Source organism: Monodelphis domestica, chromosome 4 (assembly GCF_027887165.1).
Source record: "Monodelphis domestica isolate mMonDom1 chromosome 4, mMonDom1.pri, whole genome shotgun sequence".
Taxonomy (NCBI): Eukaryota; Metazoa; Chordata; class Mammalia; order Didelphimorphia; family Didelphidae; genus Monodelphis; species Monodelphis domestica.
Genome location: NC_077230.1, coordinates 446,561,920 through 446,584,616, shown reverse-complemented (window position 1 = coordinate 446,584,616; position 22,697 = coordinate 446,561,920). Strand labels below are relative to the sequence as shown.

At 38.8% G+C, this 22,697-nt stretch overlaps 1 protein-coding gene across 2 annotated transcripts in view; it reads right to left on the bottom strand.

Annotated features, from left to right (window-relative positions):
- Nucleotides 1–384: 384 nt before the first annotated feature.
- LOC100619248 (zinc finger protein 665-like) overlaps nucleotides 385–22,697 on the bottom strand; it is a 35,296-nt gene continuing 12,983 nt past the window's right edge. For both annotated transcript variants that reach the window (XM_056825858.1, XM_056825857.1), the window contains exon 4: nucleotides 385–16,156. In XM_056825858.1, coding sequence (XP_056681836.1) covers nucleotides 14,040–16,156 — 2,117 coding nt within the window. In that variant the 3' untranslated portion in view covers nucleotides 385–14,039. The remainder of the gene's footprint in view (nucleotides 16,157–22,697) is intronic.

The window sequence follows — 22,697 nt, the reverse complement described above, 5'->3', positions numbered from 1 at the left end:
CCCAAATCCTTCTTGTCCTCCCGGTGTTTTAAGAACAGGATTTGACGTCTGTACATAGGGGAGAAGGATTAATTGGGCAATTCTTTGTACTTTTACTAAGCTAACAGTTTAAGGTGGTGGTTGTATCATCATTTGTATTTCCTCTACAAAATCTGAGTCTACAACTCTTGGGATCACTGATATACCCTGAAGAGAGAGAAAACTCCTCCCCATTATAAGGCCCATCGTCCTTTCAGGTAGGGGGCCCCTAACTCTCATAGGGTTAACTACAGGAGAGGAATCACAGAAGTCCAATCCTGCACTCCCGGGAGTTGCTTGGTGCAAGGAGCAGATTGTTGGGGAGAAAATGGATTTTTCTTGCTGAATCCTACGGTTACCCTATGGTTTAGAGGGGCATGGGGCTGGCCCCTTCTCAAGTTTCCCTGTGGCCTGTTTTTTGTGGGGGGGAGGGTCCTATCAGGGAGTAAATTACCATCATGATGAAATTTTGATCAACAGTCTTTTGCTCCGTGTAGTCCCTTCAAACACCTTGGAAATGGAGTTTTGAGAAGGCTTGTCGCTGATCTGGGCATTTTTTCCTAAAGTGTCCAATTTTACTACACTTGAAACATTCTTTTCCTGATAGCAGATTTTTAATCATTTCAGTATAGGTTTTTCCCCTGCAATGTACCCACATTGCCGCAATGCAGCGGCAATGGCCACTCCCTGAACATACATTGGAGGTATCTCCAAGCTGGGTTCCAGTCCTCCACTGAACTCAATATCCTGAAGTGAGTTCAGAATTGAATTCCACTCTGAACTGAATTGCCTGAACTAACTTTTTATCGCTCGTTTTAAAGAAATTTTCTCTTATGTCACCTCCCCTAAATTTTCATGTCTACAAATCACAGTAGACACTTTTTTCCAGGACTGTCCATTCTTAGTTCTCACCACTCTTTAGTTCTAAAATTCTCTGCTTAGATTATATCTTCTGAAGTACTTCATACTTCTTTGTTAAGCTCAGCTTTTGTGAGTTACTTGACTTTTTTGTGATTAATTTAACCTTTCCAGTTACTTAACACCCTTTTGTATTAGTTCTAAAAATAGACTTATCTTAACATTTTAGCTTCACTATAAGGTATGAGTTAAGTACCTTCATTGTTCAATCAGGAGTTTACAACTTTTATCTTTCCCTAAAGTATGTCTAATTAGGGTGGAGTAATTTTAAAAGTTCCCAAGACATTCCTAATTCTGTTAGACCAAGTATCTCCATTGTTACAATAAGGAAATAGCTAATTAAAATCTTCTAAAGTACAATCTGAGTAGTTTTTAAGATTCACAATCCCCCCTGATGATCATTGGGAGATCAGTCTCCCTATTGATCATTTAACATAATTATCTTGTAGTCCTAAAGCACTTCTAACTACAGATGTATACAATATTCAATTTTCTAAGGAGAAATTACAGTAGTTACGGAGGACTAGAAAAGAAAGAAAGCAAAGCCAATGTTTTCCTAGGTGCATTGACAGAAAGCCAAATTAGGGCAATCCCCTTGGCATAAAAGTGTACATTTACAATTGAATGTTCAATCAAACTTCAGTTCAATCAACCACATCCAAAGTTCATTCTGGATCTTCTTGATGTAGTGCAGGTTTTCTGGCATCTTTCTATAACAGTTCATTCTCTGGATTTAGGAGTTAGCAATCTTCTTCCTTGAAGATCTTTTCTCGAACAAAAAATTCAAAATCTCTGATTTTTATTAAAATACAATTCCCCGCCCCCACCAAAATAGGTGTTAAAAAAAACACATCCAGTACAGCTCAGGATGCAATGTTGAGTTATGGGGTTGTATGAGTCAATTATCAAAAGAAGAGAAAAACACAACCAAAAACATAAGGGAAAAAAATGGAAAGAAAAAAGAAGAAAAAATCCAAAATAAGCCCTTATTTGGGTTTAATAAATTTCTAACAGGTCCTTATATAGGTCCAATTTAAAAGTAGTTTCTATCCCACAAGTCTGTAGGACAGAATGCAGTAATATTTCACTTACCCGTTTGCAGCCAAGACTACAGGAAGTTGCCATAATATAAGAAAAAAAAACTAGAATTTTATTTTTGATAGGGAAGTGTAATTCCCTGGTCTGATTTTTTTGTCATTCTCAGGGATAAGGGGAGTCAGGATGATAGTCAAATTTTGTACTTGTATTAATACTTCAAAAAATTGTAGATACAAGGAAGTCCTACAACTTAACATGTCAAGCATCGCAACCTCGAGTCTCACATTAGTTTTTCCTATGTGCTCTTTTTGAACTATTCAAGTTAAGACTGTGCTCCTTGTTTTATCCCATTTCCTAGAATCAGACACAAACATTAATCAGAGTCCCATAACTTTTTATCAATAAATGGCAGGTTCCCATAGTTTAAAGCTTTTGGGTATGTATTGATATTATAGCAAGTATGTATCTATATATATACATACATATATATTAAACTTATATTACTGCAGAAAAAATAATATTAATTGTATGTACCTTTAGTATAAGAAATGAGAAAAAGGGAAAAAATCAAATATTCTAATCAAAATAAAAGAAAAGCAATAATAAAAATAAGGGGGGGTCAGTAATTCAATGTGTCCTCAAAAAACAGCATCCACTTGTTTATGGATTATTATCTCTGATGCATGTAATAGGATACATGCAATCAGTCTCAACAGAAAATGCTCTCTTCACATGTGAACAATGAATCCACAAGTCCTTCTCTCCAACCTTTATAGATGTTGGAGTAGTTAACAATATTTGGAATGGTCCTTTTCACAAAGGCTGAGTTGCTCCAGTATGCTTGAAATTCTTTATATACGCTTTGTCTCCTGGGTTCAGGTCATGAAAAGTCTAGTGGTCCAGCTTGTACTGCAGCTCCAGATTCATGAAGTTCACGTAGTTTGTGCTATAATTCCTGTATATAGGAAGCAATAGTAGTATCTCCCCCTAATAGTGATGTATATGCAGGGGGGAAAGTTTTAGCCTGTATAGGTGAATATCCAAAAGCTTCTCAAATGGTGAGATGTGTAGGTCTCCTCTAATCCTGCTTCTAAGATAAAATAGGGCCAGAGGAAGAATTTTAGGCCATTTTAAATGTGTCTCAGTGAATAATTTTCCAATCATAGTTTTAAGTTCTTTATTCATCCTCTCAACTTGGCCTGAGCTTTGGGGGTGATATGGAACATGGAATTTGGGAGTTATCCCCAAGCAAGAATATATCTGATTTAGAACAGAATCAGTAAAATGACCTCCTCTATCTGAATCAATATGTGCTGGCAGGTCAAAGCGAGGAATAATTTCTTTTAAAATCACCTTAGCAACAAAAGCCACTGTGGCTCTGGTCACAGGAAATGCTTCTGCCCATTTGGTCAGTTGATCTACTATGGCTAGACAAAATTTATAATGTCCAACGTTTGACATTGATATTAAATCTATCTGTAGGTGCTCAAAAGGTGTGTAAGCTAGAGGACACCCACCAAAATCTTTGCCATGAAAGGCATGTTGGTTATATGCTTGGCAGGTAGAGCAGGCTGAACACACTTTAGAGGCTATAGTGGTTATACTAGGGGCTATCCATATTCTATTAACAGAGTCCATGATGCCTTGAGTACCAAAGTGACCATTTTTATAAATAGATGGGCAGATTTGATGATATAAACTTCTAGGGAACAAGGGTTTCCCTTCAGATGACACCCATACTCCAGTAATCTGTTTTGCTTTGAATTTTTGTTTCCATTTTTCCACTTCCTTTTCATTATAGGAAAGCAATAAATTTAAAACATCAGTGGTTGTTAATGTTAAAATTAATTCAGGTCCTTCTATGACTTCTAGCTTTGGAAAAGTATCTGCTCAATCATTTCCCCTAGAGACAGGGTCAGTGCCAGCTGTATGGGCAGAACAATGAACTATACCTAGGGCTTCAGGCAGCTAGAGAGAAGAAAGAACTTCATTAATAATTTCTGCATTAGCTATAGATTTTCCAGCTGAAGTTAAAAATCCTCTCTGGAGTTATAGCATTCCGACTGAGTTACAAATGCCAAAAGCATATCTAGAATCCACATAAATTGTTGCCTTTTCATCCTTGGCAATTATACAAGCGTGCTTCAGAGCTATGAGTTCTGCTCCTTGAGTCCTAATATTAGAGGACAGTGAAGCTGACCACTCAGTGGCAAATTGTGAGCCTACAGCAGCTCCAGTGTAGCATATGCCATCCCTCATAAAAGAGGAACCATCAGTAAATAAGACCAGATCTGGATTGTCTAAGGGAGTGTTGAAGAGATTATCTCAAGGCTTTTCTGCCATGGACACCATTTCACAACTGTGTAATGGTTCTCCTGAAGTTGGTAAATCTGGAATCAAAGTGGCAAGGTTAAGGGTTGTATAGTGTTTCACGGTAATGTTTTTGCTATTTAACAAGGTTATTTCATATCTTGTAATTCACTGATCTGAGAATGTCTGTGTTTTGTGCCTTAGCAACAATGCTTCTACCTCATGTGGGCACATAATTGTTAATGGGCATCCCAATACTAGATCAACAGTTTTTTTTTTCACTAGTAAGGCTGTAGCAGCTACTCCTCTAAGACATGGTGGTGCTCCTGATACTACTGGGTCCAGTTGGGCAGAATAATAAGCAATTGGGCATTGAGAAGGCCCCAAAGTCTGAGTTAAAATACCTGAAGCTACTTCTCTTTGTTCATGGACATATAAAGTAAATGGCTTTTTGTAATCTGGGATGCCTAGAGTGGGGACAGACAGGATAGCCTTTTTTAGATATGATAGAGCTGACAAGTGTTCTGGCTCTAATTTGAGGGGTTCAGGGACCAAATCCCTTGTTAGTGCTATAAGAGGTTTAGTAATTTCCCCAGAGCAAGGAATCCATTACCTACAAAACCCTGTTGCTCCCAAAATTGCTCTCAACTGTTTCTTAGTGGTAGAAGCACTTAAATTTTGAATATTTTCAACTCATTTTGGAGAAATATAATGAGCACCCACAGTCAGGATGAACCCCAAATATTCTACTTTAGGGAGACACCACTGAAACTTATCCTTTGAGATTTTATGCCCTCTTTTGTGCAATTCCAAAAGAAGGTGTTTGCTATCTTCCTAATATGCTTCTGCGTCTGTTGAAGCCAAGAGTAGATCATCTACGTATTTGATTAATTTGCTGTTTTTAAATGTTATCTGTGTCTTGGCTCAAAATTTGTACAAATAAACTTGGGCTTTCCACATAACCCTAGGGTAGACAACTCCATGTATATTTTGAGCCCTTCCAGGTGAAAGCAAAAATATGCCTGGAGTTCTCATATATTGGTATGGAAAAGAAAACTGAGCACAAAAGTCTACTACTATAAAGTATGTAGCTGTGCTAGGAATAGAAGAATTAATCGTATTTATGTTGGAAACTACAGAGAGTAGTTTATAACATGGTTATTCACAGCCCTCAGATCTTTTACAAATCTATAGAGGTGCTTGCCATCGGGCCCCCTTTTTGTTTTTTTAACGGGCAGGATGGGCATATTATATTCAGATTTGCAAGGGATTATTATTCCCTGTGCAATTAATGAGTTAATTACTGGGGTAATTCCCTCAATTGCCTCTTTTGATAGGGGATACTGAGGAATGGAAGGAGGTGGGCTAGATTTAGCTTTAATTTGCACAGGAACAGTCGAATTAAGCCTACAGCATAAGAAAATATGGCCCAAAGAGATTCTGGTTTATCTGTAGGTATTACAAAAGTGGGAGGTTCTTTTGCCTCCTGACTCTCTGAGAGAAGTACAGTAAGTAAATTTAAATATTCCTCCAGTACTTCCAATGATAACGAACCCTCTGGGGAACAAGTTATTGTGGCTCTGAGTTTGCATAGAAAGTCCCTCCCCAGCAAATTTAAAGGGGAGTCAGACTTCAAAAGGAAGGAATGTTGTACCTCTAGGGGTCCTACAGACACCATTCTAGGGGGAAGTTTTTTAACTCTTTGGGGTATTCCTGATACTCCCACTACACTTTGTGAGTCAACAGAATAACAATGTAAATCTGATATACTCTTTAATATAGACCTGGTAGCTCCAGTGTCTAAAAGATAATCATAATAGGTGTTATGCACCTTTAAGGTAACATGGGGTTCATTAGTATGGGGGGCAGTGGATAGGAACAATGGGTAGTAGGACGTCAGGGTCTGGAAAATCAAAGGTTGTATCCTCTGATTCCTGTGCCTCAGCCCCCCCCCCACCTTCATTATATTTGGGAAGTTCCTTGGGCATCCCTCTGAAAGGCACCCCCCTGAGGGGCATTAGCACCTCGAGTATTTTTTGGACGAGCACCACTTAAGTTACATTGTTGTGTAGTCATTTGGTTTGAATTATCATTTTCCCAATATCTATTCCTATAGTTATCATTCCTAAAGTTGTGGTTTCCATTATCATTATTATAGTTATTTCTATAATTATCACTTCTGTAGTTGTTATTAAACTGCACATTCCTTTTGAGTGCCTTGAGTAAAGTTCTATACTCTACCATTCTGTGGCCCTTCTTTTCACAGAACTGACAGGTAATGGATCAGTAATTAGATTCCTGGAGAGGGGCAAGTGCCATTGGCTGAGTATCATGCCCTCTTTCCAGTTTTCAATCTTATATGTTAAATATGTCAATCATTTCTATATTTTTTCTATGAGATCATTATTCTCTTCCTCCTTTTCTTTGTTTCCCTTTGAAACATATAATGCTGTTTTCCACAATTCTTCAAGGTCCATCTCTGGTCATCTTGGGCAATATGTTCTAAAATAATCTCTAATCACTTTGTAAGAATTAGTGACAAAGTGCTTTCTAATTTTCTCAAGCTATTTTCTTTAGATAGGTCAAAATCCTGGTGTCTACCCCCAAACTCTATTATTCTGTTCATGAATCTGGAGGGTGTCTCTTTGTCATTTTGCTTAATATTTTCAAATTCCGCCCACTTATCTGTACTGTCTTCACATTCTCTCATTGCCATTAGGTTGGCCCCTCTACAACGGTATAGTTGTAAAAGATCCTCGGAGTTGTTAATCCCATTCGGGATCCTGAGATGGCCAATGTGCTGCATTGTGTCCCCAGATTGTGCTGACATGAGCAATTATTTTATTTTTCTCACGTTCAGTTAAAAAAGCCTATAGCAAGTTTTCAATGTCCTTGTTAGATGGATTACACTGGAAAAATATGTCTGTCATCTTTTTTTGTAGAAAGGGATCTTGTTCAAATGTGGGGATATTTCATGTAAATTCATTTATTTCTTGGGGAGTAAACCATATATTGTGCCTTAAAGTCACCACATCTCCATTTTGTCCTATTTGAGGTACTTCTCTTTGAGGAAACAGGCCTCTAGTTGAATCTGGTGCCTGTGGGTGAATTTGACTAAGATGAGTTTCTCTAGAAGGATGAGATCTCCTTTGGCCTGGAATTTGGTTTTGTGTAGTATAAGGAACATCACAAACTGGGACTGCAGGGGAAGGGTTTTGGGGATTAAATTCAGCCAAGATTTGCAGACCATGAGAGAACAATCTGCTAGCTGAGCTATAGGGAAGGTGTTTTCCAACTCTATTTCAGGGAAGGAAATTTCCTCATTCAAAGGTTCAGGAACAGGTTTGTTTCTGGTACTGGTTAAGAAACATTTTAAATTGTCTAATTGGGCTTGCATGTTCTCTTGCAGGTTTTTTATGTTCTCCTGCACTTTATCCTCAATTTTTTGAGTTTTTCTGAATTTCAGCTTCAAATAATTTTTTTTTATTTTAGCATCTCTAAACACAGTACTGAGGAGTACAAAAATGACATTACCTATTAATATAAAACACATGGGGAGCAGGACAAAGCCAAAACTTTCTACAGGCTTCCCCCACTCCTAATCTAGGCAGTTGTTCCCTAATGGAAAGGAGATTTAGAAACAGCTCTCCCAGCCAGGACCTTAGGGCCCTGTTGCTAAGATTTAAAACAGCTGTTTTCTATCTAATTTAAGGAGAGTGGGAGAATACAAAAAAAATTTCAAATTTACTTACCTTTACAGCTGATCAAAATAAGCTATTAAAAGGGATAGTTACAGTGGGGGAAAAAAGGTTTAGGAAAGTTAAGAAGATTGAGGGTATTTTGTCACAACCAACGTGGTTAGCCAAAACTGTAAAGGTTAAAATTATGGTTGATACTGAAAATCTAAATTTAAGTGGTCTCCAGGGGAAATCCCAAATAATAAAATACCCAGGTCAGTTGGAATTTTTTATGGTGATTTAACTGATAGTGGAGGAGATTAAGGAGAAGGAAGAAGGAGGAGGAGGTTTTTTCTCTCCCCCCCTCCCCCCACCGCCTTGGCTAGTTTCGGTTGGAGAGATCAGAAGATAAGGAATTAAGGTTTTGGAGTATGAAGGAAGAAGGAGTCAGCTGGAACTCCAGAAAAAGAAGGGCTAAACCCAGATGCCCAAACCTGAATCAGCTCAAGGTAAACTCAGCACCACCACTCCAAGATGTCAAAACGCCTAGCACACTGCCAGCCAGAATTGCCTCTCCAGGGAAAGAGGGTGAAGAGAGCCAGTGAGTGCCTTATATAGACAGTTTTATGTCACTTTCCTGCATCTCATCTATACCAATGATTGCTTAGCTTGACTTAGGACAGCCCAGTGGTCTGTCCACTTTTTCTGCACATGTCTTTTGAAGGCCTTCTCCTCAGATAATTAAATCTTTGAATTTGGTGTAGATGTTCCTAATCTTGTTAACTAAGGAGGGGGGAGAAAAGTAGAGTTTCCAAGACCTGATTCTGTTATTCCAAGTATCTCTATTGTTATTGATCAGGAAATAGCTAAATCAAATCTTCTAAAGTACGGTCTGATTAGGGTGGAGTAGTTTTAATATTCACAGTTCACCTAATTTACTTATAGTTACCGTCTTTATATTCAAGTCATTCAGCCATTCCAAGTTTATCTAGGTGTAGGATATTAGATCTTGATCTAAACCTAATCACTCCCATACTGTTTTTTTAAACTTAAATAACCCCATAACAGAAAAAGAAATTGAACAAGCCATCAAAGAACTCCCTAAGAAAAAAAATCCTCAGGGCCTGATGGATTCACAAGTAAATTCTATCAAACTTTCAAAGAACAACTAATCCCAATACTATACAAACTATATAATATGTCAAATAACATAATTTACAAAGAAGGAGTTCTACCAAATTCCTTTTATGACACAAATATGGTACTGATTCCAAAGCCAGGCAGGTCAAAAACAGAGAAAGAAAACTATAGACAAATCTCCTTAATGAACATAGATGCAAAAATCTTAAACAGAATACTAGCAAAAAGACTCCAGCAAGTGATCTTGAGGGTTATCCATTATGATCAGATGGGATTTATACCAGAAATGCAAGGATGGTTCAATATTAGGAAAACCATCCACATAACTGACCAAATCAACAAGCAAACCAACAAAAATCATATTATTATCTCAATAGACGCAGTAAAAGCCTTTGACAAAATACAACACTCATTCCTATTGAAAACATTAGAAAGTATAGGAATATAACTTTCCTGAAAATAATGAACAGTATTTATCTAAAACCATCAGCAAACATCATCTGCAATAAGGATAAATTAGAAGCCTTCCTAATAAGATCAGGAGTCAAACAAGGATGCCCATTATCACCTCTATTATTTGACATTGTACTAGAAACACTAGCAGTAGCAATTAGAGAAGAAAAAGAAATTGAAAGTATTAAAATAAGTAATGAGGAGACCAAGGTATCACTCTTTGCAGATGATATGATCATCTACTTAAAGAATCCAAGAGAATCCATCAAAAAACTAGTGGAAATAATCAACAACTTTAGAAAAGTTTCAGGATACAAAATAAACCCATAGAAGTCAACAGCATTTCTATATATTTCCAACACATCCCAGCAACAAGAGTTAGAGAAATTCCATTTAAAAACTCCCTAGAAAATATAAAATACGTAGGAATCTACCTGCCAAAACAAACACAGGAACTATATGAACACAACTACAAAACAGTTTTCACACAATTAAAAGAAGATCTAAATAATTGGTAAAACATTAATTGCTCATGAGTAGGACAAGCTAACATAATAAAAATGACAATTCTAACCAAACTAAATTACTTATTTAGTGCCATACCCATCAAACTACCAAGAAACGTTTTTACTGAATTAGAAAAAAACCATAACAAAGTTCACTTGGAAGAACAAAAGATCAAGAATATCAAGGGAAATAATGAAAAAAGGGGGAAGGAAAGTGGCCTAACAGTGCCAGATCTCAAACTATACTATAAAGAAGTGGTAATCAAAACAACATGGTACTGACCAAAAGAAAGGAGAGAGGATCAGTGGAATAGACTTGGAGTAAGTGACCTCAGCAAGACAGTCTATGATAAACCCAAGGATTCCACCTTTTGGGACAAAAATCCATTATTTGACAAACTGCTAGGAAAACTGGAAAACCATATGGAGAGATTAGATTTAGATCAATATCTTACACACTACACCAAGATAAACTCAGAATGGGTGAATGACTTGACTATAAAGAAGGAAACTATAAGTAAATTAGGTTGAACACAGAATAGCACACTTGTCAGATCTTTGGGAAAGAAAAGATCTTAAGACCAAGCAAGAGTTAGAAAAAAAATCACAAAATGTAAAATAAATAATTTTGATTACATTAAATTAGAAAAGTTTTGTACAAACAAAACCAATGCAATCAAAATTAGAAGGGAAGCAACATATTGGGAAAAATCTTTATAACAAAGCAAATGTATAATTACTCAAAATTATGATCAATTGCACAAAAAATCAAGCCATTCCTCAATTGATAAATGGGTAAGGGACATGAATAGGTAATTTTAAGATAAAGACATCAAAACTATTAATAAACACTTGAAAAGGTGTTCTAAATCTCTTTATAGTAAGAGAGATGCAGATGAAAACAACTCTTAGGTATCACTTCATACTGTGCAGTTTGGCTAACATGATAACAAAATAAAGTAATAAATGTTGGAGGGGATGTGGCAAAGTTGGGACGTTAATGCATTACTGGAGGAGTTGTGAATTGATCCAACCATTCTGGAGGGCAATTTGGAACTATGCCCAAAGGCCGATAAAAGACTGTCTGCCCTTTGATCCAGCCATAGGACTGCTGGGTTTGTACCCCAAAGAGATAATAGGGAAAATACTTGTACAAAAATATTCATATCTGTGCTCTTTGTGATGGCAAAAAATTGGAAAATGAAGGGATGTGCTTCAATTGGGGAATGGTTGAACAAATTGTGGTATCTGTTGGTGATGGTAAACTATTGTGCTCAAAGGAATAATAACGTGGAGGGATTCCATGTGAAGTGGAATGACCTCCAGGAAGTGATGCAAAGTGAAAGGAGAGGAACTAGGAGAACATTGTACACAGAGACTGATAACACTGTGGCACAATCAAATATAACAGACTTCTCTACTAGCTGCAATGCAGTGATCCAGGACAATTCTGAGGGACTTATGAAAAAGAACATTATCCATATCCAGCGGAAGAACTGTGGGAGCAGAAACGTAGAAGAAAAACAACTGCTTGATCACATGGGTCGATAGGGATAGGATTGGGGATGTAGTCTCACCCTAATGCAAATATTAATAATATGGAAATAGGTCTTGATCAATGACACAAGTAAAACTCCGTGGAATTGAGCATAGGCTTCAAGGTGGGTAGGAGGAGGGGAGGGAAAAAACATGAATCATGGAACAATGGGAAAAAATATTCTAAATTAACTAATTAAATAAAATGTAATAAAATAATAATCAATAAGGCCTCAAATCTGTTTCTCTGACTTCAATAGTCCCAGAGAGAGTGAGCTACATACTCCTCTCCCCTGGAGACCCAGAGCCCAAAAGGCCCTTTACCTACTGCCAGCTGTGATGAACTCTCAGCTACACCCTCTAACTGTCAAAAACTGACTGCACAGCAGAGGGTCTCTTACTCAGAAATCTTGTTGGTCCCTTGCCTCTTAAATATAAAAAGGGAGAAATTAAGAAAAAATCTCTCAACAGATCACACTTCTGGAGTTCCTCATACATACACTGGGCATAGTGTGGATAAACCCCATATTGGACATATTTCAGAGACTGGGCAGGCAACAATGGCAAGGGGGTGTAGGGAGAGGACTCTCTCCTCTGAATCTCAAGATTATACAAGCAGACAGCAAGGTATCCAATCAGTACAACCAGGATTAGCCGCAAGAAAAGACATCCTCAAACTTTGGTGAGGCTCTGCTCTTCCAGAGTAGCCCATCTTTGCAATTCTACTTCCTGTCAATAGATGGCGCTACCCTCGTGCGCACTAGCTAAAGTTAAGATGTTTGGAAGAGAAACCTTCCTTCCCCTCCTAGTTAGGAGTAAAAATGGCAATAAAAATCAGCAGCAAGAGGTAGGAAGAGAAACTCCAGTAAAATCACTCTAGACAATATAATATATTTGAGAATCTTTTTGCCAAGAAAAACTCAGGAATCATATGACCACAACTACAAAACACTTCACACAAATAAAACTAGGTCTAAACAATTGGAATATCATTAATTGTTCATGGGTAGGATGAGCTAATATAATGAAAATGACAATCCTACCCAAATTAATTTGATTATTCACTACTATACCTATCAAACTACCAAAAACCTTTTTTAAAGAATTAGGAAAAATATATAAAATAATTCATCTGGAAGAACAAAAGATCAAGAAAATCAAGGGAACTAATTAAAAAAAAATATGAAGGATGGGCGCCTAGCACTACTGGATTTTAAACTGAACAAAAATACACTGAACATGAAAACAATATGGTACTGGCTAAGAGACAGAAGGATGGATCAATGGCTAAGGGTAAATGACCTCAGCAAGCTAGTGTTCCATAAACCCAAAGACCCCAGCTTTGGGGTCACAAACTCACAGATTGACAAAAACTGCTGGGAAAATTGGAAAACAGTATGGGAAAAATTAGGTTTAGATTAATTTCTCATACCTTATACCAAGATAAATTCAAAATGAGTATATGACTTAAACATGAAGAGTGATATTATAAGTAAATTAGAGGAATGTGAAACAGTATATCAGTCAGATCTATGGGAAAGGAAGGAAATTTAAGACCCAAAAGAGAGGGAACATTACAAAATATAAAATGAATAATTTTGATTATATTAAATTTAAAAGTCTGTATCAGTTGTCAAGTCTTTCCAGGTTTTTCTGAGTTCCTCCTCCTCACTAATGACAAAATAGGATTCTATTACAATCATATGCTATCATTTGTTCAGCCATTTCCCACTGGATGAGAGTCCTCTTAATTTCCAATATTTCTGTCACCCCCAAAAGAGTATCCTTAAGTGTTTTGTAGTTTTAATATATATAGATCTTTTTTTTCTTTTTGTTTTTTAATGTGCTTTGAACATAGTTCAAATTGCCTTCTCCAGAATGGTTGAAATAGTTCACAACAACCCCAAAAGTTCATTCCTTTTTCAATCTTCAAACATTTCCTCCAACTTTTGTCACTTTCCTTTTCTGTCATAATAACCAATCCAATAGATGTGGGCTAGCCTCTCAGATTTATCATTTTCACTTCTCCAAATGAGTGTGATCAACCTCCTCCTCAGGAAAACACATAAAATTTGTTGCACTATGAATCCTCTGACATGAAATAAGAGATGGTACCTCTCTGAAAGCCTTCCTACAGGGAATCCATCTAGAAATGATCTCTTCAGAAGACATTTTATCCTGCTGAAAAAGCTCTGGATTATCCATTTCAGTGTCTTTCTGCATTCATGATAGGAATAAGATTTCTATCCAAAAGGAATTCTGGCTTGGAAATAAGAGATGAATGTTACCTGAAGGCCTTACCACACTGGTCATATTCCTAAAGTTTCTCTCTAGTATGGATTCTCTTATGTTAAATAAGGTAAGAATGGCAACCATAAATTCAGTCTGACTTATGAGGTTTCTCTCCAGTGGGAATTTTCTGATGTGAAGCAACTGTGGCGCATTAAGAGAAAGGCTCTCCAATTGTATTGCATTCATAAGATTTCTTTCCAGTGTGGATTCTCTGATGTATAACAAGATGACCTCTCCGTGTGAAAGCCTTTCCACATTGTGTACATTCATAAGGTTTCTCTCCAGTGTGGATTCTCTGATGTGCAGCAAGATTATCACTCCGTGTGAAAGCCTTTCCACACTGTGTACATTCATAAGGTTTCTTTCCATTGTGGTTTCTCTGATGTGTAGCAAGTTGGTTCCTCCGAGTAAAAGCCTTTCCACACTGTGTACATTCATAAGGTTTCTCTCCAGTGTGGATTCTCTGATGTGCAGCAAGACTGATGCTGTGTGTGAAAGGCTTTCCACACTGTGTACATTCATAAGGTTTCTGTCCAGAATGGATGGTCTGATGTGTAGCAAGATGGTCCCTCCTTATGAAAGCCTTTCCACACTGTGTACATTCATGAAGTTTTTCTCCACTGTGGATTCTCTGATGTCTAACAAGATTACTCCTCTGTGTGAAAGGCTTTCCACACTGTGTACATTCATAAGGTTTCTCTCCAGTGTGAATCCTCTGATGTGCAACAAGACTGATGCTGTGTGTGAAAGGCTTTCCACACTGTATACATTCATAAGGTTTCTGTCCAGAGTGGATACTCTGATGTGTAGCAAGTTGATCCCTCCATGTGAAAGCCTTTCCACACTCTGTACATTCATAAGGTTTCTCTCCAGTGTGGATTCTCTGATGTTTAACAAGATTACTCCTCTGTGTGAAAGGCTTTCCACATTGTTTACATTCATAAGGTTTCTCTCCAGTGTGGATTCTCTGATGTACAGTAAGACTCACCCTGTGAATGAAAGCTTTTCCACACTGTGTACATTCATAAGGTTTCTCTCCAGTGTGGATTCTCTGATGTGCAGCAAGATTACCCCTTTGTGTGAAAGGCTTTCCACACTGTGTACATTCATAAGGTTTCTCACCAGTGTGGATTCTCTGATGTACAGCAAGATCACGTTTTTGTTTGAAAGGCTTTCTACACTGTGTACATTCATAAGGTTTCTCTGCAGTGTGAATTCTCTGATGTACAGCAAGATTCATTCTGTGTATGAAAGCTTTTCCGCACTGTGTACATTCATAAGGTTTCTGTGCAGTGTGGATTCTCTGATGTACAGTAAGACTCACCCTGTGAATGAAAGCTTTTCCACACTGTGTACATTTATAAGGTTTCTCTCCAGTGTGGATTCTCTGATGTGCAGCAAGATTACCCCTCTGTGTGAAAGCCTTTCCACACTGTATACATTCATAAGGTTTCTCTCCAGTATGAATTCTCTGATGCTTAGCAAGAGAGCTACTCTCTGTGAAAGCCTTTCCACACTGTGTACATTCATAAGGTTTCTCTCCAGTATGGATTCTCTGATGCTTAGCAAGAGAGCTACTCTCTGTGAAAGCCTTTCCACACTGTGTACATTCATAAGGTTTCTCTCCACTGTGGATTCTCTGATGTGCAGTAAGATTAGCCCTTTGTGTGAAAGGCTTTCCACACTGTGTACATTCATAATGTTTCTCTCCAGTGTGAATTCTCTGATGACCTCTCTGTGTAAAACCTTTTCCATATTCCTTATGTTGATAATGTCTCTCTCCAGAGTGGATTATTTCATATGAACCAAACTCAGAGTTCTGACTGAAAGGTCTCCCACCTTTATTACTCATACAAACCATCTCTACATGTTTACTTTTCTGATGTTTTGGGAGATTTAAACTTGAGCCAAAGGTGATTTGTCCTAGGTTATCTTGATACATGGGCATTTCTGGAGGCTTCTCATGCAACTGACTAAATCCTACTTTTTCAGGAAAGCATTTGGTGTATTCACTATCCAGACAACAGTCATTTCCTGAGGTCAATTTCCTATACTGATTTAGGACAGAATGTTGGTTGCATTTCTTTGGATCTTCATCACATTCATAGTCACTCCTTGGATTTTCATTTACCTTGATATTAGCATCACAGATTTCTCTCAAAATGAAGTCACAGGGACCCTTATTCTTGCCTCTTGGAGGGCCAGATTCTTCCACAAAAAGGCTCAGGTTTGTAGACATCTCCTTCACTTCAAAATTAGTCTCTGCTTCTGAAGAAAAAAATAATGACATGAGCACAAAAGGAAAAGGGACACACATACACACACACACACACACACACACACACACACACACATGGAATATAAGTTCTTTCTACTAATGTCAATAAGTAAACTAATTTTTATTTGATTTTCCAAGGCCAAAAGGAGTTTTCAAATTTAAATTAGCAGAACGAGGCTTTGGATACACCATTTGATCATGACTGCAAGATAGAAGATTTTAGAAATACTTTCCCATACAATAACAATGAACCTTCCCGATGGATCTGTGATACAGACAAGACCAAGATTCACATCATACTTCACAACTCATGTCATATGTAAAAATTGGAGAAGTGACCTGATCAACTTCTTTGCAAGTGGAATACTACTCAAACCCTGTGCCTAAGCATGCTATGTTCACAGTATTAAACAATCTTTGTCAATTGCCCTTTCTGTCTTTCTTTTTAAAGTCACTCATTCATTAATCTTATCATTTTGTCAATCTCAGGGAACCTTCCAGATATTTCGTACCCATCATTTTGGATGCACCTTAAGCTGAGAAACAACTTCACTCTTTTTAACTCTCAGGAAGGAATTTTCAAACTGCAATATAACTTTTCTTCTTTTCTCTACAGATGCAAAGGCATTATGTTTTCAATGCAGACATACTAAATAGTCATTTTATTTTACAATCTACCATATATTATGTCTCCTACTCTATACTGAGTACATCATGCATCTCTCAGGAAATGAACAGTGTAATTCAGGATTGGCCTGCCAGCCCCTAATAGCACTCCCTTCGCTACAACAGACATAAGTCTTTTGGGGTAATACCCCTTATACACCTGCTTTCACCTCACCCCCCTGGACAGGAGATCTTTGGGTCTTTTTTCACTAGAAGCCATGGTGATTCCTCTCCCTGAGAACCAGAGATTAAATATGCTCTTGTAGTTGGAAGCCCTAGGCATAAGGAAGAATGAAGGGATCAGGAGAGAAAAATAAAAAATTGCATCTTCTTAATGGAAAGGGGGCAGGCAAACAAGGCTGATAGAATAGTTTCTGTTGTATTCATTGTTGGGACATTTGCAGCAGGGCACAGATCATGTAACACATTTGCAATCAGAAAATTCCATCTTGATTTCCCTCTCGTAATAGAAAGTTAGGCACATAGAGCACATATTTTTAAATGCTTATAGCCTTTCCTTTCATTCCTATCATCAGGCCTGAAATTTGAGAGAAGATTCAAGGATAAATAAGGATAAACTTGCTAGACTAGTCAGAATTAGGGGCTGTGAGCTATAGTTTCATGCTTCTTTTAAAATTTTCTTTCCATATTGTTTATTTTTAGAAGCGAATAATCATACAAAACCACAACCTCAAAACAAAAACTGAAATAAACAAGTGATAAATTGTATGCTCTCATCTGCATTACATCTCTAACAGTTCTTTCTCTGGAGGCATTCTTTGTCACAAGTCCCTCAGAATTGTATTGGGCCATTGTATTGCTGAGAGTAGCCAAAGTTGTCACACTCAAACATTCAATAATATTAGTGTTATAGTGTATAATGTTCTCCTGGTTCTACTTATTTTCCTCTGCATCAGTTCATGGGGGTTGTCCTAGCACTTTCTGAAATCATCCTGTTTGTCATTTCTTATAGCACAATCACCCTATGTTCAGCCATTTGTCAACTGATAGACATCCCTTCAATTTGCAGTTCTTTGCTACCACCAAAAGATCAGTTACAAATATTTTCCTATAAGTAGGTCCTTTCCCTTTTTTCTGATCTCTTTGGGGCACAGACATACAAGTGTTTTTACTACATCAAAAGGTATGCATCATTTAGTGCTTTGGGAGTTATTACAAATTGTTCTCCAAAAAGGATGGATCAGTTGACAAAACCAACAGCAAGGTATTAAGTGCCCCAATTTTGCCACATCCCCCCAATCTGTGTCATTTCTCTTTACTGTTATTTTGGCTGGTGAAGTGATACTTTAATTAACTTCTCTAATCAAGAAACATTTACAATATTTCTTCATATGATCACTGACACCTTTGATTTCTTCATCTGAAAACTGCTTATTCATAACCTATAGCCATTTGTCAACTGGGGAATAACTTGCATTCTTGGATAAAACTGGCTTATATCTTTATAAGTTTGAAAAATCAGATCAGAGAAATCTGTTAGAGTAGTAGTGGTAGTCTCTCGGTGATCGAGAATGACTATTGTCTTTGTGCAGTTTCATCTACGGTGTACCCTCATGTGGCTTTGGAGTCCAAAGGCTGAGGCGCAGAGTTTGTGGCACATGGGGCATAGGATACCAGTTGTTACGGGAGGTGCGGTTGTGGCCTGGTGTCGGCGTTCATGCGCAGCAGCAAGATGTCGACGTCGCTCATCTTCAAAGGTGGTGGCGGCATGGTTAATGTGGGTTCGCCAGCTGCTTCTGTCAGAGGCAGCGAGTTCTAGTTGCTTTGGTGTCATGCCAGCCCACTTCAAGTTGGACTTTAGCTGATCCTTGAATCTTTTCTTTGGTCGGCCTTGTTTCCTGAGTCCAGCTGACAGTTCACCATAGAATACCGGTCTTGGTATTCGCTGTGGGTCCATGTGGATGACGTGTCCAGACCATCGTAGCTGGGTTTTGAGGATCATGACTTCGATGCTGGTGGAGTTGGCTCTGTCGAGGACTTCCTGATTGGTGATTCGGTCCTGCCATTGGATCCTCATGATTGACAGGAGGGAGCATTGGTGGAATTGCTCCAGCTGTTTCATGTGCTTCTGGTACAGTGTCCATGTTTAACAACTGTACAGGAGCGAGCTGAGGACCACTGCGTTATACACTTTGAGCTTCGTCACAGTGCTTACAACTCTGTGTTGGAGGACTTTGCAGTGCAGTCGCCCAAGTGCCTGGCTGGCCTTTTGGATCCTGGCATTAATCTCGTGGTCTAGGGACCCGTCGTTGGCGATGGTGCTGCCCAGGTACTTGAAACTGTTGAAGTTAGAAAGCTTCGTGCTGTCGATTGTAATGCATGGCTGGTTAGTTCGCCTCCCTGGTTCAGGTTGGAACAGCACCTCTGTTTTGCTGAGGCTGATAGTCAGGCCAAACAGTTTTGTTGCGGTGGAGAACCTGTCCACAATGGTTTGGAGATGATTTTCTTGGTGGGCCATGAGAGCACAGTCATCTGCAAAGAGAGCTTCCAGGATGAGTCTCTCTGTTGTCTTTGTTTTTTCAGTCAGGCGGCAAAGGTCAAATAGTGAGCCATCCAGTCAGTATTTGATGTAGACACCCAGGTCTAGATCCATCACAGCATGTCGTAATACTTGGGTGAAAAATAGGTTGAATAGTACTGGAGTGAGGACACAGCCTTGTTTCATGTCATTGGAGATGTTGAAGCGATCAGAAGTCTCTCCACCAGATAGGACTTCCCCTGTCATGTCGACATGAAAGAGCTGGATCAGTTTGACGAATTTTGCTGGGCAACCGAGCTTGCTGAGGATCACCCACAATGCGTCCCTGTTCACTGTGTCGAACATCATAGACGTCAGGTCTATGAAGACAATGTAGGGACTCAGGTTCTGCTCAAGGCATTTTTCCTGCATTTGCCTCACCGTGAAGACCATGTCGATGGTGCTGCAATCTGGTTAGAAGCCACATTGTGATTCAGGCAGGTTCTGCTCTGAAACAGATGACAGGAGTCTGTTGAGTATAACACGGGCGAGGATCTTTCCGGCAGTGGAGAGTAGTGAGATGCCTCTGTAGTTGTCACAGTCTGCTCGTGAGTCTTTGTTCTTGTATAGGGCTACAATGGAGGCATCTCTGAGTTCTGGGGGCATGTCTTCCTCTTCCCATATGCTGGTCAGTACTATGTGGAATGCCTGAAGCACCTTTCCCTTTAAGGCCTTGTACACCTCAGTTGGGATCCCATCTTTACCGGGTGCCTTGCCTGCACTCATTTGTTTAATGGCTTTTTGGACTTCCTCTATTGAAGGAGGGACTTCAAGTTGTTCAATGGAGTGGTTTGGGGGGATCTGGTCAAGGGCGCTTTGGTCGACTGAAGAGGGTCAGTTGAGAAGCTGACTGAAGTGTTCTTTCCACCTGCTGCTGATGCCTTTTCTATCTTTTATGAGAGTGTCACCATCAGAGGATAGCAAGGGAGTGGTGGTGGGTTTTGATGGCCCATAGACAGTTTTGAGGGCACTGAAAAATTGTTTGTAATTTTTCATATCAGCAAACCGCTGGATTTCTTCTGCCTTTTTTTCCCACCACCGGTCTTGCATCTTCCTGATCTCACACTGCGCCATGGCTTGGAGAGACTTGAATCTGTCCTTTTTAGGAGCAGAGTTTGGGTTATTTTGCCACTCCATAAAGGCTTTGTTCTTCTTGCTCAATAGGCCTTCAATAGCAGTGTTGTTCTAGTTGAACCAGTCCTGGTGGTTGCGTTGTTTTGGGCCTAGGACTATCTTTGATGTTTCCTTCACTGCGTCTCTGAACTGGTTCCATTTCTCGGTTGAGCTTCCAGTGAGTGGTCCCTTGGCAGATAGCTTGTTGTCCAGGCAGGACTGAAATGTTTGCAAATAAGATGGATCTCTAAGACGACTCACGTTGTAAAATGAGCGAACTGTCTGGGCGCATTTTGGATGGCAAGGCGCAATGCGCATTTGAAGAGTCGCTCTAACCAATCGGTGGTCTCTCCAGTATTCAGCTCCTCTCATGGCTCTGATGATCTTTACATCCTGGATGTTTCGCCAGCGTACAATAATGTAGTCAATGAGATGCCACTGTTTTGATTTTGGGTGCATCCACGTTGTTTTATATTTGTTTGCCATTCTGAATACAGTGTTCATGATGGTGGGTTCGAATTCTGAGCATTTGCTGAGTAGCAGTAGGCCGTTGTTGTTCATTTTGCCCACGCCGTGTTTGCCGAGCACTCCATTCCATCTTTCATGGTCCTGGCCAACGCGGGCGTTGAAGTCTCCCAGTAGTATCAGCTTGTCATTTGTGGACACTGAGTGCAGGACGGCACTCAGGTCAGAGTAGAACTGCTCGATGGTCTCCTCTGTGCTGGTCAGTGTTGGGGCATATGCGCTGATGATTGTGGCATACCGGTCTTTGCTGAGAGGCAAACAGATCTTCATGAGCCTCTCGCTGATGCCCACAGGCAAGTCTGGCAGCTGTTTGAGCAAACTGGTCTTGATGGCTAGGCCAACACCGTGGATTCTGTCTTCATTTGAGGCTCTACCTTTCCAGAAGAAGGTGTATCCAGTGGTGGGTTCGCTGAGTGATCCCTCTTCTGGTAAGCGTGTTTCGCTTAAGGCTGCAATGTCGATGTTATATCGCACCAGTTCTTTACCGATTAGAGCTGTTCTCTAGTTTTGGTTACACTAGTTTCATTTGTTGAAAATATTTTAAAGTTATTGAAGTCAAAATTATCCATTTTACGTCATATAATGTTCTCTATCTTCTTCTTTTCTCCATAGATCTGCCAGGCAAACAATTCTATGTTCCCTGAATTCACCCTGAATTCACATTTAATATCCTTTATGTCTAAATCATATGCCTATTTTGACCATATCTTGATATAGGGTGTGAACTATTGCTTTATACCTAATTTTTGTGACATTGTTTACTAATTTTTTCAAAAATTTGTAATTTCCAAGCATTTTATATGGTCGCTCTAGACAATATAAAATATTTGGGAATCTATCTGCCAAAAGAAGCATAGGAATTATATGAACACAACTACAAAACACTTTTCACACAACTGGAACTATAAACAAATAAATGAAAAAACATTAATTCCTATTAGATACTGTAAAGGTGAAAATTAATGGTTGGACAATAATTTTATGAAATTATGTGGTCACCAATATTTATTAAATCTCAAGTCAGAAATGTATTTACAAAATAGAGAGGAAACAATAAAGTAGAGAAATGTGAAGAGGATAGGAAAGTTATCTATCCTATCTTGATCCAGGCAGAGATTAATTAGCTCTTAACCAGGAAGCCTGGAGGTTAATAACCACATGGCCTCCTCCAAGATGGAAGCTAGTCTCTTAGGAAACTAGGAAAGTGGTCAGCCTTTCACTCAATCAATGAAATAATCCAGGATTCAGAGTCCAAATTGAAGCTGAGCTCCAAGACCAGGATCTAGGCCAAAGTCTCCAGCAAAGCTCCCTTGAAGATTCTCCCCAGATAGAAGACCGTCTCCAGAAGATGGTCTCTTCAGACTATCTTCTCAAAGACCATCTCCTCTGAAGAAGAGGCCAATCACAGATTCCAAATTGTCTAGCACTGCCCATGAGGCAGTGTATGTGGGATTGATTTCTCACCTTATGAAGGTCAATTTCTAATCAAAAAGTTTCACAGTTTCCTGACTGAACAGTTACTGAGGGTGTGAACTCTTGGGTGAATTCTTAAAAGAATTCACAAGTTTCTAGATAATTGAGTTTAAAAAAAAAGGTGGAGTGCTAGAGTAAATCCTGTCTCCATTCTAGTGAGTTTCTAGATAGGGGTACTTAAGTTAATGTTAACTACAGTGTCAACTCCAACTATA